Source organism: Schistocerca piceifrons, chromosome X, assembly GCF_021461385.2.
Source record: "Schistocerca piceifrons isolate TAMUIC-IGC-003096 chromosome X, iqSchPice1.1, whole genome shotgun sequence".
Classification (NCBI taxonomy): domain Eukaryota; kingdom Metazoa; phylum Arthropoda; class Insecta; order Orthoptera; family Acrididae; genus Schistocerca; species Schistocerca piceifrons.
Window position 1 is genome coordinate 238,419,976 of NC_060149.1, and position 15,197 is coordinate 238,435,172.

General features: G+C 36.6%; 1 protein-coding gene across 2 annotated transcripts in view; it reads left to right on the forward strand.

Annotated features, from left to right (window-relative positions):
* The window catches only part of LOC124721308 (extended synaptotagmin-2-B), a 192,070-nt gene that overhangs the window by 92,054 nt on the left and 84,819 nt on the right, over positions 1–15,197 (forward strand). The window contains exon 9 of one of the 2 annotated variants that reach the window (XM_047246220.1): positions 4,752–4,837. The exons of the other annotated variant lie outside the window; for it this stretch is intronic. Within the exon in view, the coding sequence (XP_047102176.1) occupies positions 4,752–4,837 (86 nt within the window). The remainder of the gene's footprint in view (positions 1–4,751; positions 4,838–15,197) is intronic. 2 annotated transcript variants of the gene reach the window in all.

Here is a 15,197-nt window from a genome sequence, read left to right on the forward strand (position 1 = left end):
TCTGTCAACACAATTGGATAAAATTGTTAGACGTATTGTTGAAGATTTCACTGAGCAAACTGATTGGTTGCCCATAGACTATTTCACCTGTTGTAGCATTGTGATCTTGATGATAGTGTGGAGACTAGGTAGGGCAGTGGGTAGCATTTCCTTCAAACTCTACAATTTGTGGCACCTTAGACACACTTTTAATTAGTGGTGTAAATGTTAGACTAAACCATTTGACGCTAACTGCTTAGCTGTATGATCAAATCACATTGGGATCACAGAAATGTTGTATTTTGATTTAAATACTCTACTTGACCCAACATTAAAAGAACTCTCACAATGCTGAGCCAAACAAGGAACACACACAGACAACAACTTAATGACGTATAAGAATAAAGAAGCATCCAGAGATATACTTTGACTTTAGCTCACAATGAGATTAAAATAAACATTGTTAGTTCTCTGTTGTACCATCAGAAATACAGTTTTGTAATGTCACATACCCCTCCTGTAAGTAGCTGATGGAAGCAAACCAAGCGAGCACCATACAGATTTACGTGTTTGCAAAGTTTATGTGCCATATTTGGCAGCTTTCATTTTTATACATGCATACTATAAAAATATGCAGTTCAATTTATTACTATTGTTAAATGAGGTTTCCTCAGTACTAAGGTTCTTTCTTCAACATAACAGTAGCTCAGAAAGTTTAACGTATTAGTGCACAAGTATTCAACACTGTCCCTTCATGATGTTCTTCCATGTATTTCAATAGTGTGTATCCTCATCTTCTGCACCGTGTCTTCTCATTATCAACTGTATATTTTGGAGCTAGGTAGTCATAGGTCATCCTCTTCTCCTTCTTTCATTTTCTTCCATTGTTCTTATATGTGCCATACCACTGCATCCTTCTATCCAGCAAGTCACATGCACCTTGTTTCAGTTACGTTCTCTTAACACTACATTGTTCCTTACTTTTTGTTCTGATCGAATTCTTGCTGATCTCCAAAAGTACCCACTGCTAATACTGTCAGTTTATTGACATATTTCTTGTTTGTTGTCGTCACAAGATTACATTCTATAATATCAACTTGAATATGATTCTTTTAGTTGTGTTAATCACAGTCATGCTTCATAAAAATGAGCTTAGGATCCCAGTGACCTTCTGACTATTAATAATTCCTTTATTAAATTCAACGTTTAATTTTATCTCTTTTTTTTCTAAAGTAGATCCCAGGTAGCTAAAATTATTGATCTGCACTGCATCATAAATATCTCCAAAATGTATTGTTTTTTGTATGATTTGGTGTGCTAAAAGGTTGGGAATTGTAACATTGGTGGATAAAACTTGCACCTCTGTTGCAAGTTAAAATAATTCAGCGATAGATTTATTATTGTGAGAAAAGTAATTTTTGGTGATGAGACTGTGAAGCTTTGGAAAAACATAAAAAAGCTTCAGACAGAGATTAGGGAAACACTGGAATGTACTGGGCTGTAAATTTACTGAGCTGCTCTTAACAGCGTACCCATACCTGAGGTCTGGCCTACAAGTGGAGGAGGAAATTTCACCACAAATAGCTCTCTGAGAACACTTGCTATTAGTCAATGTCCATTACATGTTCTGCTTTCTTCAGACTGCTACTGAATTATTGTGTCTTGTCTGTCTGGCTTTACTGGATCGAAGTTCAGTTTGTGAATTTTTTTTTCCGTAGAGGGTGGGGTCAACTGCCCTTACTAGATTCTCATTGTGTGCACTCTAGGCTACAGCATCAGACTAGGCTGCCAACTCTCATGGTCACAGATCAATGCAAGTCTGTGTCCACAACCCTTGGTTCTTGTTTCAACCCTAGGGTGATAATGATGATCTCTGTTAATGAGACATGGCAGAGAGTCTGTTATGTATACATAGTGGCAGTTCTCTGTAGTGTAGATACTCTGAAGGGGTACAATCCCTTCAGAATGTAATAGAAGTACTACTTTCCTTGCCAACTGAAAAATATTTACATTGTCAAAGACCTGCTGTTGTGTTGAATGTAGTTTACCTCCCATTTTTGAATATAGACACTGAGAAACTGTTTTGGCCATAAAATAAAACAAATAAATTGTCCTTAGTGATACAATATCTGTTTTAATCTACATTGCTTTGAAAAATGCACAAGAGGTTGTAATTCATTACTGTATTTAGCACTAATGATGTGAAGGAAAAGCCTAAATATTAAGGTTAAAGACAAGTACTTTCAACAGAATTGGTTTTAGCTAAACGATGATTACACGATTTGCAACTCTTTCATGGTGTTAGCTAAGTGCACTTACTACCAATAGCAGGAGATAAGTTACTTTCTGGTGCCTTAATATTAAATGTTAAATGGAATTGTTAAGCCTAAGCTTGAAATTGGGAAAGCATTACTGTTTTATTTGTGCTTATAACATACTAGTTGTTCCTGTCTCTGATGACCTAGTGATCTAAAGGACATTAAACCCTTACCTGCCTTCATTTTGCTACTTTCTCACATTTTCATTTGCTCTGTAACTATGATTCTTTGTCCACCAAGTTATGGGCACAATGATCCTGTCAGTTTCAATAGAGAACAAACCAATCCACAACAGTCCTGAGAAATTCAAACAGTAGCCCACTGAAAGTCTGTTTCATGGGCTTATTATACCTCTAGAGAACACAACTCAAATCCAGTGCTAGAGTCCATTTCTAAACCTGGAATTCTGTATATCTAGGCATTTATGGTCCAAGTTTGATCTTCATGAAGAAGAGGGATATTTAAATGAAAAGCCTAATACATTAAAATTATTCAGTACTGTTATAATTGATCTGTAGTAAATCTTGATTCTTCATGTGCTTTCCACAAATACCACCAAGATATTTGTTTCGTACTTCTGCTTTTAGTTAAAAATATGCAAGTATAAAACTAAACGAAACAGACTGCTGCATGTACTAAAAAATAGAAAAATACTTACTGCATGCTGCAAGTATTGGCCATCATTTTGACTATCACTGTGTTGGAAAACTGAATTAAAATTTATTTTTTAAAATTGTGTTAGAAAACATAAATAGGGAGAAATATACCAGGTACTTGTGAATCAGGTAAACAGGAACTGTTGGTATCGGCCAAACTTAAATGTACAGTACTTGATGATTATAATTTCAAGCTTTTGTATTCGGTGATTTCTTTGTCAGGAGCTAAAAGAAAGGTAAGACAAATGGAAATATGTAACAAAGCAATGGATTGAGTTGAGTTGTTTGAGTTGAATTCCTAACAGAGAGGTCTGGGTTACCTTAAGAAACTTTCACCCCCCTTCATTTTCTTACATACAGTATCTTCACTCTCATTCCTTGCTGCCCTTGACTGTCTGTCAGCATCCCCTATCCCTCCCCCTCCCCCCCCCCCCCCCCCCCCCGCTCTCTCTCCCTCTCCCTCTCTCTCTCTCTCTCTCTCTCTCTCTCTCTCTCTCTGTTCCCCAGGACGTCATCTCCACTCCCTCCCATCCCCAGGACCTATTTTGGAAGCACAGTATTTTACATTTCCACAATGTCAGAGCCAGTTTCTGGGTATAACTAAGAAAATTTCCTTTAAAAGCTTGGATAAGGTAAATAGAATTTGTTAGATAGTTAAATTATTTTATGATTTATGGCTAGGGTGTTGTGGGCAGCAGTTTCTTGGGTACTCTCTAAGAGTAAGGACTTTCAAAATTGAAATAGTAATTTATTTCATAATCTCTGAAGTAAACTCACCAATACTTTCCCCAAAACAATTCACTGAAGGGAAGACAGCCACACATTTATTTCCAGTTGTAGTTTGAAGCCAAAATTTAATTTGATATCTTTTTGTGTGTTACTCACTTTGCTTGTTTGAAAATTAGATATCATTGCATGCAGACCAAACTACTTCAGTCTTTATCTGTAATGGGTGTCATGCAGTTAATAACTTACAGTGAGCTATTTTAGCTTTGTTGTTATCAAATTAATTTAAAAATAGGTTTAATGTTGTTGGTCCTTGTTAAGTGCTTTGAAGTATGGCAAAGTTAATTGTATAAGGACCTACAGTGATATTTTACAGTCAAATTGAAGATTTTTTTGTAGTAAGTGATTCATATTTTGTAGTACATGTTCCCCTCAGTGAAGACTGCCATTAATACTGAAACTAAAAAACCACATTTTCAGAGCCGATGTAAATTTTCATAGTTTAGATTTTATATGCATATATTTTACTCCATTTTGTTTGATAGCTGCCCTTTATTGTGCGAATTATGCAATTTAGTAGATTAGGAATGCTTTATTTTCTGAAGTAAGAGTTTAATGCACTAAGATTTGTCAGTTAGAATGGGATTAACTTGGTTGTAAATCACAGCAGATAATATTACAATTCATGTGCTCACTATACTATGCTTAAGAGTACAAGGTGACACAGTCTATATTCTTTATAGATGTTTTGAAGAGGCATCTAAATCTATTTTAACTGCCCTTGGATTCAGTTTAAATAGTTGTTACAAATAATCCTCTAATATCCCAAATTTAGTATAAACACAGCTGTCATGTCCCCGAAACTGCAATTTCACATTTAATTTCCTGAAACATGCATGAACTGTTCTAAAACTCTTCATTGTATTTAAAGTATGTCGTCATCCCAAAGATTAGGTGGTTTTTAGCATATGAGGTTAATGAATACTTTTTGTTTTTGCTTTATGAGTATACTGCGTATTTACTGTGTGTGGCATTACTGCTTTGATGTTTGTGAGCCTGCTTGCACCCCCAGAGCATCGTGTTTGACTCACGCAGCCAAGAGCTTCTGTTGCATCTGATGGATTATGATGACTCTTCAGCGGATGAAAGTCTTGGCAGGTGAGAATCCAGCATATTTCACCTACCCACATTTCAGCATGATCTTTAATGAGGCAAATAAATATGTAATGTGTGACATAAAACTGGGTGTTTTCAAACACGTTGATCTGTGTTAACCAAATCTTCGTTCTCATATTTGCTGTAAATTTGGAACTGGGTTATAGTAACAAAGTAAAGACAGGAGCATCTCCATGGTCATACATGAAAGATGAATGAACTTAATGTTTGTAGAGAAAGGCCTCATTCCACACATGGAATTAAAGAATTGAATGTAGAACTTGTCCAGGATGCAGGATCAGCATTGTGACAAGTGAGATTCCTGTATACAATTTTTATCTGAATAGTTAACCGGGTTGGTGCTTATTATGCTCATTTTTTTCATGATGGAGATTAGGATCTGTCAGTAGCTAATGAGTTTTGATGACAGGCATTCATTGTTTCAGAAATGTGTATGTTAACTGTATTATCTTATTTGTACATTAAATAAGCCCAAAATAAAATTTTATTTGCAATTAGAGGATAATGTACAGTCTGATTGTAATCTGTTCTTGATAACACATGTGCAACATTCTAAAGTGATGAATGTATGGAAGATAGAAAGAATATTTTGTGCCCATCACAGTTGACTGTAAGCACACTGAACAATCTGAATGAAAAGTTAGTCAGTATATTAAGAATATTATGTGAAAAAGTTTCCGTTTCAAATTAAGCTGCTGTTGATTATTTTTTAAAAAAAGCTTAATGATACCTTAAAGTAATAATGATATCACAGCACTATCATTCATGGGTGAAAATATAAAAAGTGCAAGATCCTGTAATGTAACAGATTGCAGATTGATTTCTTTTATAAAGTACACACTTGTAGCACATTCTGTTACTAATGGTGACTGTATATTTGCTTATGAAAAGTTTCCAGATAAGTTGCAGTTGTGAACCAGATGTAGTTGTGAGCCATCACTTGAGACTAAGGAAATGAAATGTACTTTTGAATCTCAAGTAATGTGCTGAACATGCTTAAATGGGCACATAACTAAATTCACAGGTTGCAGATGGTGGCAGTAATTGTCATTAAAAAGTTTACCACTAGGATCCAGATACATTGCTATAGGATCGTACTACCTGCATGTGTTTGCTAAGTCAGAATATTAACCATTCCTGAAAATAAAACAAAATTTGTTCTTTTGTGTGTGATTTCATTGGAGATGGCTAGACAAATTCATATCTTTTTAACTGAAGTTCTTCCTACATTATTTCAGAACACTTCCATGTAGCTGCGTGAGGTTCCCACTGACACCCAGTTTTGTGTGTTACTAACAATATGCACTGAGATTATTTCAGTGTACTATTTTTAATCATGTAAATGTGATATTATTTTTCTTATTTCTTTTGTTCAGACCCTGCAACAGTACCTCATCTCTTAATTACTTTTCCAAGACCAAACTTGTAACCAATGGCTGTTCCCATGTGGCCCCGTAATGCAGGTACACGCTCTTGGCATCTGTAATTTCCTCCAAGAGTCCATGTAAATCAACATTTCACTCAGTATATCCTCCTTAGTCACATTCATGACTCATTTGTTACCTTCAAATTGGTAGCAGGTTGCTAAAGTCATTAATAAATTGTGGTTTTTTGCTTATTAAATGGACAGTGGCAGATGCAAAATCTCAAATACGCAAGTGCCATAAACTTATGTACTGTAACTATGGTTTTGCTCAGAGAAATTAATCAGCATCCAGTTCTACATAGTCCATAAAACTAATTTCACTGACAAAGAAATGTAATGCGTATTCCCATTTACAAAACAAATTTTGCTCCCAACATGGTCCAAACTAATAAATGGCTACTGGATACGCAAGTTTCAGCAATCAGATCACTGTGATTGTGTACAGTACCACTCTGTTTGGCTACTATTATGTGAATTATTATTACTCACATATTTTGCAAACATTGAGATAATAGTTGTTGACAACATATCAATTGAAGTTAATATAACCAGAAATTCCTCCATCATCCTCATTGTGGGCTGTTACTACTTATAGTTCCCAAAGAATTTGCCACAGATAACAAGGTCACTTTGATTACAATTGATCTGTATGTTCCCAGACACTCTATCTGCTGCACATTAGATATTGTCTCGGGAACAGCTATTCTGCTGCCTTTTATTACTTACAGTAACAGGTTGTCCTGTGTACTATCTCATGATCATAGCATGGCCTTCTAGTCCCACTAAAGTAAAAATTTTCTGCTCACAATAGCTGTTACTAAATTAAAAAGAATAATGGTCCTCATTATTCTTTCTTTTTTTTCTTGCAATTTTATTGTCTGAGACCCTTGTGTCCCTTGCTCCCCACTTCTACAATGCTCCTTTATGGTAAGTTGTTTGCTGCAGCTGTAGGGGTCGGTCTCTCTCTCTCTCTCTCTCTCTCTCTCTCTCTCTCTCTCTCTCTCTCTCTCTCTCTCTCTCTCTCCTGTTCCACAACACAGTATGTTTTAATAAGATTACTAGAAATAATGTAGAATTAGCATTGCATACTTTTTAACCATTTAATTATCACAATAGGTCACATTATTATAAGTTAAGTGTGATAATGCAGTTGTACTAATTATGACTTATTTATTGAGAAATGTGGTATCTGAGGAAAAGTTTGTCTTTAAAAAGATCCTCCAGTTGTTGTTATTTTCATACATTTCCACTCAAAGTAGCACTTCAGAAAGTCTTTAGACATAGCAATGTTTATTGGTCATAATACAAGTACTATCATTTAATGAGTGAAAGCTGCACATAAATAAGCATGCTTATGAAGTTATATTTATGAAGATAACTACAAGTGCATTTCAGATTGTCCATCAGACAGTATTTTGTACATTGTTATTCATGGAAATGAGCCTTTTGAAATGTACAAATTAGGATCATGAAATGTACTCATCTGAACATCTATTCAGAAAAAATTTGCTGGATTTCAGAGGCACACAGCAATGTTATACCCTTCAAAAATCAGTTACTGGTGAAGTCAAAGCTGTACTGCATATTAAATGTTCATATAGTTCTTTGGCTGTGAATGTCGGATGTTCTGTATAACATCCTTATAAGGAACTGCAAGTTCATTCTGTTTTTATTTCACAGTTCATTGTTGGGGTGCCTACTACATCGCCAACAAAGCGAATTATCACACTCACTTTCAGTTGGAGAACCACTACTTTCTCCTGCTGCTGTTTAGTTTTAAATGCACACAGTGACATATCAAACAATATGAACTGAATAAAGTACAGTGATCACAACACTGGATACATATTCAGCAGAAACAGTTCCATATTCTCATTTGAGTACCATGATTTAAATGGCAATATGTTCCTTCAAAAAGGCTATGGATGATTTGCTTTTCCATCTTTGTCTAAATGAGCTAGTATTTTTTCTCTTGTCTTCAATACTGGCAGCAGTCTGTAACATTCCTAACTTCTAACAGACAGTGTTAAATAATTCTTAGTGCATGTTTGTAGGTGTTGTTCATTAAGATGTTTTTGCCATATATAGCTCCAGTTTATTAAATCATAAAACGAAGTGTTTAACTAAAAAAGAAAACAACTATGTTACCGCATATAGATTAGTGTCTGCACATGTGATTGTAGCTAGTAATTGGAAGTGACTATGTGTAGTAACCATAGATCTCCTCCTTTTTAGTGAGGTAGATCGAGGTTTTCACATGTCTAACTGGTACATCTGATGATTTTTCTTAGCACTTTGTGAATGTCAGTGCTTGTAGCTAGTTTTGTATTTGTGATAATCTAGTTGTACAACATCCAGTTTTTCATATCTCAATTATTTCTATGTCTAGAATTTGTCGGATTGTTGTAATGTGCTCTATGTTAAGAAACCTGAAGTGACAGGTGAAAATTCATAGACTCAGGAGCTTATCTTTCACTGCATCTTGTCTCTACAGAATCGTACAGTCCACACTAAATTGCACATATGAGCCTTTGGTTCAACTGTTAAATTTTAAGGGGATGGTTCGTTCTGTGAAGTCATGGCCAATTTCCTGCTCCATCCTTGTCCAATGTGAGCTTGTGCCCTGTTTCTAATGACCTCAACAGCAGTGGGACACTACACCCTAAACTACATTCCTTTCTTTTTGTTAAATTTGATTACCACAACACTGTTATCACAGGTGGTAACCTATCAGATATTTAGTAAGTACAGTTTCACAGATAACACCTAAGAAGCCTACAGCTGCAGTTCTTCTATGTGACATCATACATACCCTTTGATAACAGATTGACAGTTATTACCTAGTTTTATAAGGTGTATTCAAAAAGAAATGAGCCAGAGGCATAATTACAGAAACCAGTACCTGTATGCCAGTAGTATTGACCCTGGCTGTTGAGACACTTGTCCCACTGTGACACAAGGCAGTGAATGGCTGTCTCATAAAATTCCTGGGGGTGCAATGTTAACCAGTTCCGCATGTACAGCTGGACATCGTTGTCCGACGTGAAACGCATCATCTGACGTGAATCGTTTGCCCCTCAGAGCCTTTTTAAGGGGACCAAGACGGCCTCCTTCTGATTCACTTCCTGCAGCGCAGGTCAACAGTGAATGCCCAGCATTACTTGCTAACCTTGGCCACCCTTCGCCAAGTGAACTAATTGAAACTACCAGGCAATCTCACTCGTTGGGTCATTCTGCTCCACGACAATGCAAAGCCTCATACGGCCAACACAGTGGCAGCACTCCTGCAGAAATTCAAATGGGATGTTCTCAGCCACCTTCCATCAGTCCGGACCTCTCTCCCTGTGATTACGTCATTATTGGACCCCTTAAAAAGGCTCTGAGCAGCAAATGATTCACCTCGGATGACAACGTCCAGCTGTACTTGTGGAACTGGTTAACAACGCAGCCCCGAGAATTTTATGTGACAGCCTTTCACAGCTTTGTGTCACAGTGGGACAAGTTTCTCAACAGCCAGGGTCAATACTTCTAACGTACACCTTATATATTGTGAGTTCCAGTTTCATTTGTAGATGATGTGTACACCTCAAAATGTTATTTTTGCAGCTTATACAAAGTGTGGAAATTTTGTAAATTTATATTGATTAAAACATTGTAAAACATGGTATAGAAACCTAATATGAATATCAGCTACTTGAACACATGTAAAAATTATAGGTAAGTTTTGAAATTAAATGATTGTAAATGGGGAGGGTACCATATAGAATTAAACTATTATTACAACTGTGGTGCAGCGAAACTAAAGAATGCCTTCAGTATTTATTTATCTTGTACTCTTGTAGCGTCTGACAACTGTTTACAGAAGCAGCATGCACTAAATAAACTGGGTGCTGTGTGTGTTCTTTTCCTGCAGCGTAATATTTCTTATATGCTCATAAAGTTATATTGGTTAGAAATGGGATAGATAGTGTCTGAGTGTAGTGGAAAGCAAGAGAGAGCAATGGAAATTTTAAGAGTAAACTACTATAGTAGAAGAAGATAAAGAAATGGGTTTAATTGGCAACTTCAGTGTGATTTTAAAGCATAAAAAGACATTAAAAGCTAAGTTTTCCGTGAAGTAGCTCTATAAATGAAAAAGGTGCTGTGTGACAGTATTGCTAAGAAATTAACTTCTGTGATATACGATGTGCAAACTGGTGTGTTACAAGTTAGCATTAGAGCATGATCAGCTTCAGTGGTTTTTATTTCCCACTAATTTTCTTTTGTCATTCATCTTTACAACTACTTTCTCTCCAATATTGCATGTGATTGTGTATCTTACAACAGTCTGTTTTTCTACTTTGTGTGCTATTTCACCCAGAGAATGGTGCTTCTTGTTGTTCAGGTGGTCCAGTTCTGTTCACAGTCTGCAGTGGAACTTTCTTTTGATTTAACTGCAGTGCCTTTTATATCTTTGGCACTTTCCAGCAAATTCTACTAACATCTTTGTTCTATTCACTAACATTGTTGGGGACACACATATGACTGTGTTGCATAAAGCTGCTCTCAGAAGATGTAACAGCTTAAAATTGATGTTGTCTTTACATGAATGTCTTTCATTATGACGTATAGAAATAACCATTAAATAAATATAATTCTTGTCCAATTTTAGAAGTGTAAGTTTTGAATTCTTGGACTTTGTTCTTTTTGTAATGGTGTTACTGAATGGAATGTTATGGTATATGCATTGTAGATAGCTGTGATTTGTATTGATTATGTAAAAAGCTATTGTTAATAAGGAAAAAATGAAATCATAAATTATGTGACTGCACAATAATTAATGATTTTATGCATTATTATGTTGCTTCATATATTTATTCTTTAATTTTTATTCATATTTTTATAATTGTTGCCATTTCAGTTGACAATAGATATAGTCCATTGACTTTTGAAATGTGTTGGGTGTTATCTATTTAACACTTCAACCATTTTCAGATTTATAAAAGTATATTTTGCATATATTGTACTGTCATCTCTCCTGCAGTAAATATGTAGTAACATTCGAAAAGGGCTTTTTCTGTTTACTGTACGCTAAAGCATGCAAGGTGAACTCACATCTCCCTCTACGTGTGTGTGTGTGTGTGTGTGTGTGTGTGTGTGTGTGTGTGTGTGTGTGGACTTGCACGGGGGGGGGGGGGGGGGGGGGGGGGAGACACACACGCATATGCATGTGTTGTTAATATGGCTAGAGTGTACTAGGCTCATTCATAATTACTAAAAGATGCTAAATTTACTACTGATACTGTGTGATGTTTAAAAAAAAAAAAGTGAAACATAGCTCCACTAGGAAAGGTCCTCTTTCAGGTGGAAATATGTCCTTGCATTCCTCTGAACTAAAAGACAACTTACTGTGTCAGTTGTGAGGGGATATGACAGACAGTTTAATGTGAAGTACAAACAACTTTGCCTTTGAACATGCGAGTTGAAAATCAGTTTAATAGGCCGAAAAATGTTTGACTCAGACTTCAAAAATTTTGATTAGGACACTCTCACTATGTTTGAGATATCACCCAATGCTATGCATAGCCTCCAAAATAAATTGATGTAACCAAAACTATTTAAAGGATTTATACCATATTTTTCATGCACTTGTGTTGCTCTGTTAACTCATAGAAATAACCAGACCTATAGTTTTAGTATTTAGTCAACTTGGTATTATCATATTTGATACCTTTTCTTTATTTTGTTTTGTAAAGAAATAAGGGTTATTATAATCAAGAAGACGAAAAATGTAATCATCCCATCACCGTCACTACTTTATATGCAAATTAATAACTTGCAGTTATTAATAATTTCATATCTGTATTGAGTCAGTACAATCAGTATCCAAACTCCAAATTTTCTGCTGCTTCCAAAACACTGCTTGGATTTTAATTGTTATATTGCATCATTATGCAAAATATCATGTTGCCCATGGCACCTATGTTTTTTTACAACATGGGCTTTATTCGTTTGAATTTGCTCGGTGCAGGTAAAGTAGTAAACTGCACGAGAAGAATATTGCAGATGTAATATCTTAATTTTACAATGATTTGTTACAGCCATGCTTGAACTGGGAGGCATATGTATTTGAGAACAACTTCTCTTAAATCTGTGTAGTGTATATACAGCATACATTATTAATGACAAGTTAAACCAGTTTTAACTTGTAACATATAATCACATATTATGTATTTTACAGAAGGTTAACCTGAACCTAACTGTATGAACATAAAGTAATATCGTGACAAACATTCAGTGTGGTGCTAGGATTAGTAACTTGATCTAAATGTAGAAGAAAATTAAGAGAAGTTTTCCTTCATGTAAAAAGTTCAATGTTAAGAATCACCATTAAGTTTCAATGCACATTGCACTATAAGATCTGGAACAATAGTCAGAATTTTCTCTTTTTCTACGTTGAAGCTATGTTCAGTGTCAGGAGAGTGAAGAATACCATTTTTGTTTTAGTGGGATACTAACTAAGTGTTAGGAAAACAAGCACAGATAATCTTTTGTCATTATTCCTGAAAGAAAGAAAGGGAGGGAGGGAGGGAACATTATACGAGGGGTGGTCAAAAAGTTTCTAGCCTAATATAGTTACCATAATGAGATTTTCACTCTGGCAGATCAGAACTGTGTGCCCGACGGAGACTCGAACTCGGGACCTTTGCCTTTTGCGGGCAAGTGCTCCACCATCTGAGCTACCTAAGCTGTGGCTAAGCCATGTCTCCGCAGTATCCTTTCTTTCAGGAGTGCTAGTTCTGCAAAGTTCGCAGGAGAGCTTCTGTAAAGTTTGGAAGGTAGGAGACGAGATACTGGCAGAAGTAAAGCTGTGAGGACCGGGTGTGAGTCGTGCTTCGGTAGCTCAGATGGTAGAGCACTTGCCCGCAAAAGGCAAAGGTCCCGAGTTCGAGTCTCAGTCGGGCACACAGTTTTAATCTGCCAGGCTTTCAGTTACCATAATGTCTCTTACAAACAGCACCACCTACTTTTATGGTGCCCCTTTGTGGGTATGCAAGTCAAATTTCATGGCTCCAGCTTTGTTAGTTTTATTGCTAGGATGTGCTGTACACCATAGTGTAAGCAAAATGCCCAATATCAAGGGAATCGAGAACCGTGCTGCCATTGAATGCCTTCATTTGAAGGGAATGATGCTGAAGGAAATTGCAGAGAACATGCGGAATGCACTTAAGGACAGTGCTCCGTCTCGTGCAACAGGGAAAAACTGGGTGTCTGACTTCAAACATGGAAGAACGAGTGTGGAAGATGTGCTAAGGAGTGGAAGGCCTGTAATTGTTGCCACTGATGAAATAGTGACTGTAATCCACGATACGATTGTGCAGGATCATCAAACAACATTGCAGCACATTGAAAGCACATTTGGAATCTCCTATGGGTGTCCTCTTGACATTGTTGTGGATATTTTGGGAATGTGGAAAGTTTCATCTCGGTGGGTCCCAAAAGACTTGAATGAAGATCAGAGACAAGAGTGTGTACAGTGTTGTGAAGAAATTGTCTGTCAATTTGAAGTGGATGAAGATGGTTTTCTTGAAAGTTATGTGAGACTGGACAAAATGTGGGTTCACCACTTCAATCCTGAGACAAAACAACAGACACAACAATGGAAATATCTTTCATCCCCTACCCCCAAAAAAATTTCCAGGTGCAAATATCATCTGGTAAGGTGATGGCATTGGCCTTCTGGGATGCAGAAATGGTAACTATCAGTGCATCATACTATTGCACTCTCCTGCACCGTTTGAGAGAAGAGATAAAGAAAAAAGGCGCAGAAAATTGGCACATGGAGTTCTTTCGCATCAGGACAGTGCACTGGTGCACAAAGCCCTCGCAATACTGGAAACCACATGACTGCAGATTTGAATTGCTACATTATCTGCTGTATTCTCCAGATTTGGCTCCACCAGACTTTTTTCTTTTCCCAAACCTAAAAGAAAAAGAGATCTCAAAGGATGACGATTTGACAATGATGACGCAGTGATTGATGCTGTGAACACTTGGTTGGACTTGAAATCGAAGACCTGCAGAAATTATCCAAGCATGCCCGCAAGTGTATTAGTGCACACAGGTATTATATTGAAAAATAAATTGGTCTTACAAAATTTCTGTCATTCTTTATTTATTAGGCTAGAAATTTTTCGACCTCCCCTCGTATGTAATTGAATTTGCTGTTGTTTTAACTGTAAGGTATCACTTTTTCAACATATATGAATCAGACTTCTCAAAATGTGTAGTAAGAAATAAGTAGCTCTACTATAACGACAGTTATGTTCCAGAGGCATAAGGGACACAGCCATTATCACCCACATTTGTCTAAACTATCATTGCGCACCCCCCCCCCCCCTTTCCCCCTTCTCCCTCTGCATCGCTTCAGGATTCTACCAGTAAATCGCAATCTAGAGTTTGCCTTGCCCTTTACTTGTGTAATCTGATCATTCCATTCGAGATCATTTCGAATACTCACACCTAGATACTTGACGGACATTACAGCTTCCAAAGACTGGGTATTTATTTTGTACTCATACATTAATGGGGATTTTTGCTTTGTTATACGCAGTATATTACACTTACTAATATTGAAAGATAACTGCCAGTCATTACATCACACATTTATTTTCTGCAAATCCCCATTGATTTGTTCACAACTTTCATGTGATACTACTTTCTTGTAGACTACAGCATCGTCGGCAAACAGTCTAATGCTGCTGTCAGTACCATCAACCAGATCATTTATGTAAATCATAAAAAGCAGCGGACCTATTACACTGCCCAGGGGCACACCTGAAGTTACGCTTGTTTCTGTTGAAGCCACCCCGTTCAGGGCGACATACTGCTCCCTGTCTGTTAGAAAACTATATATCCAACGGCATATGTCATCAG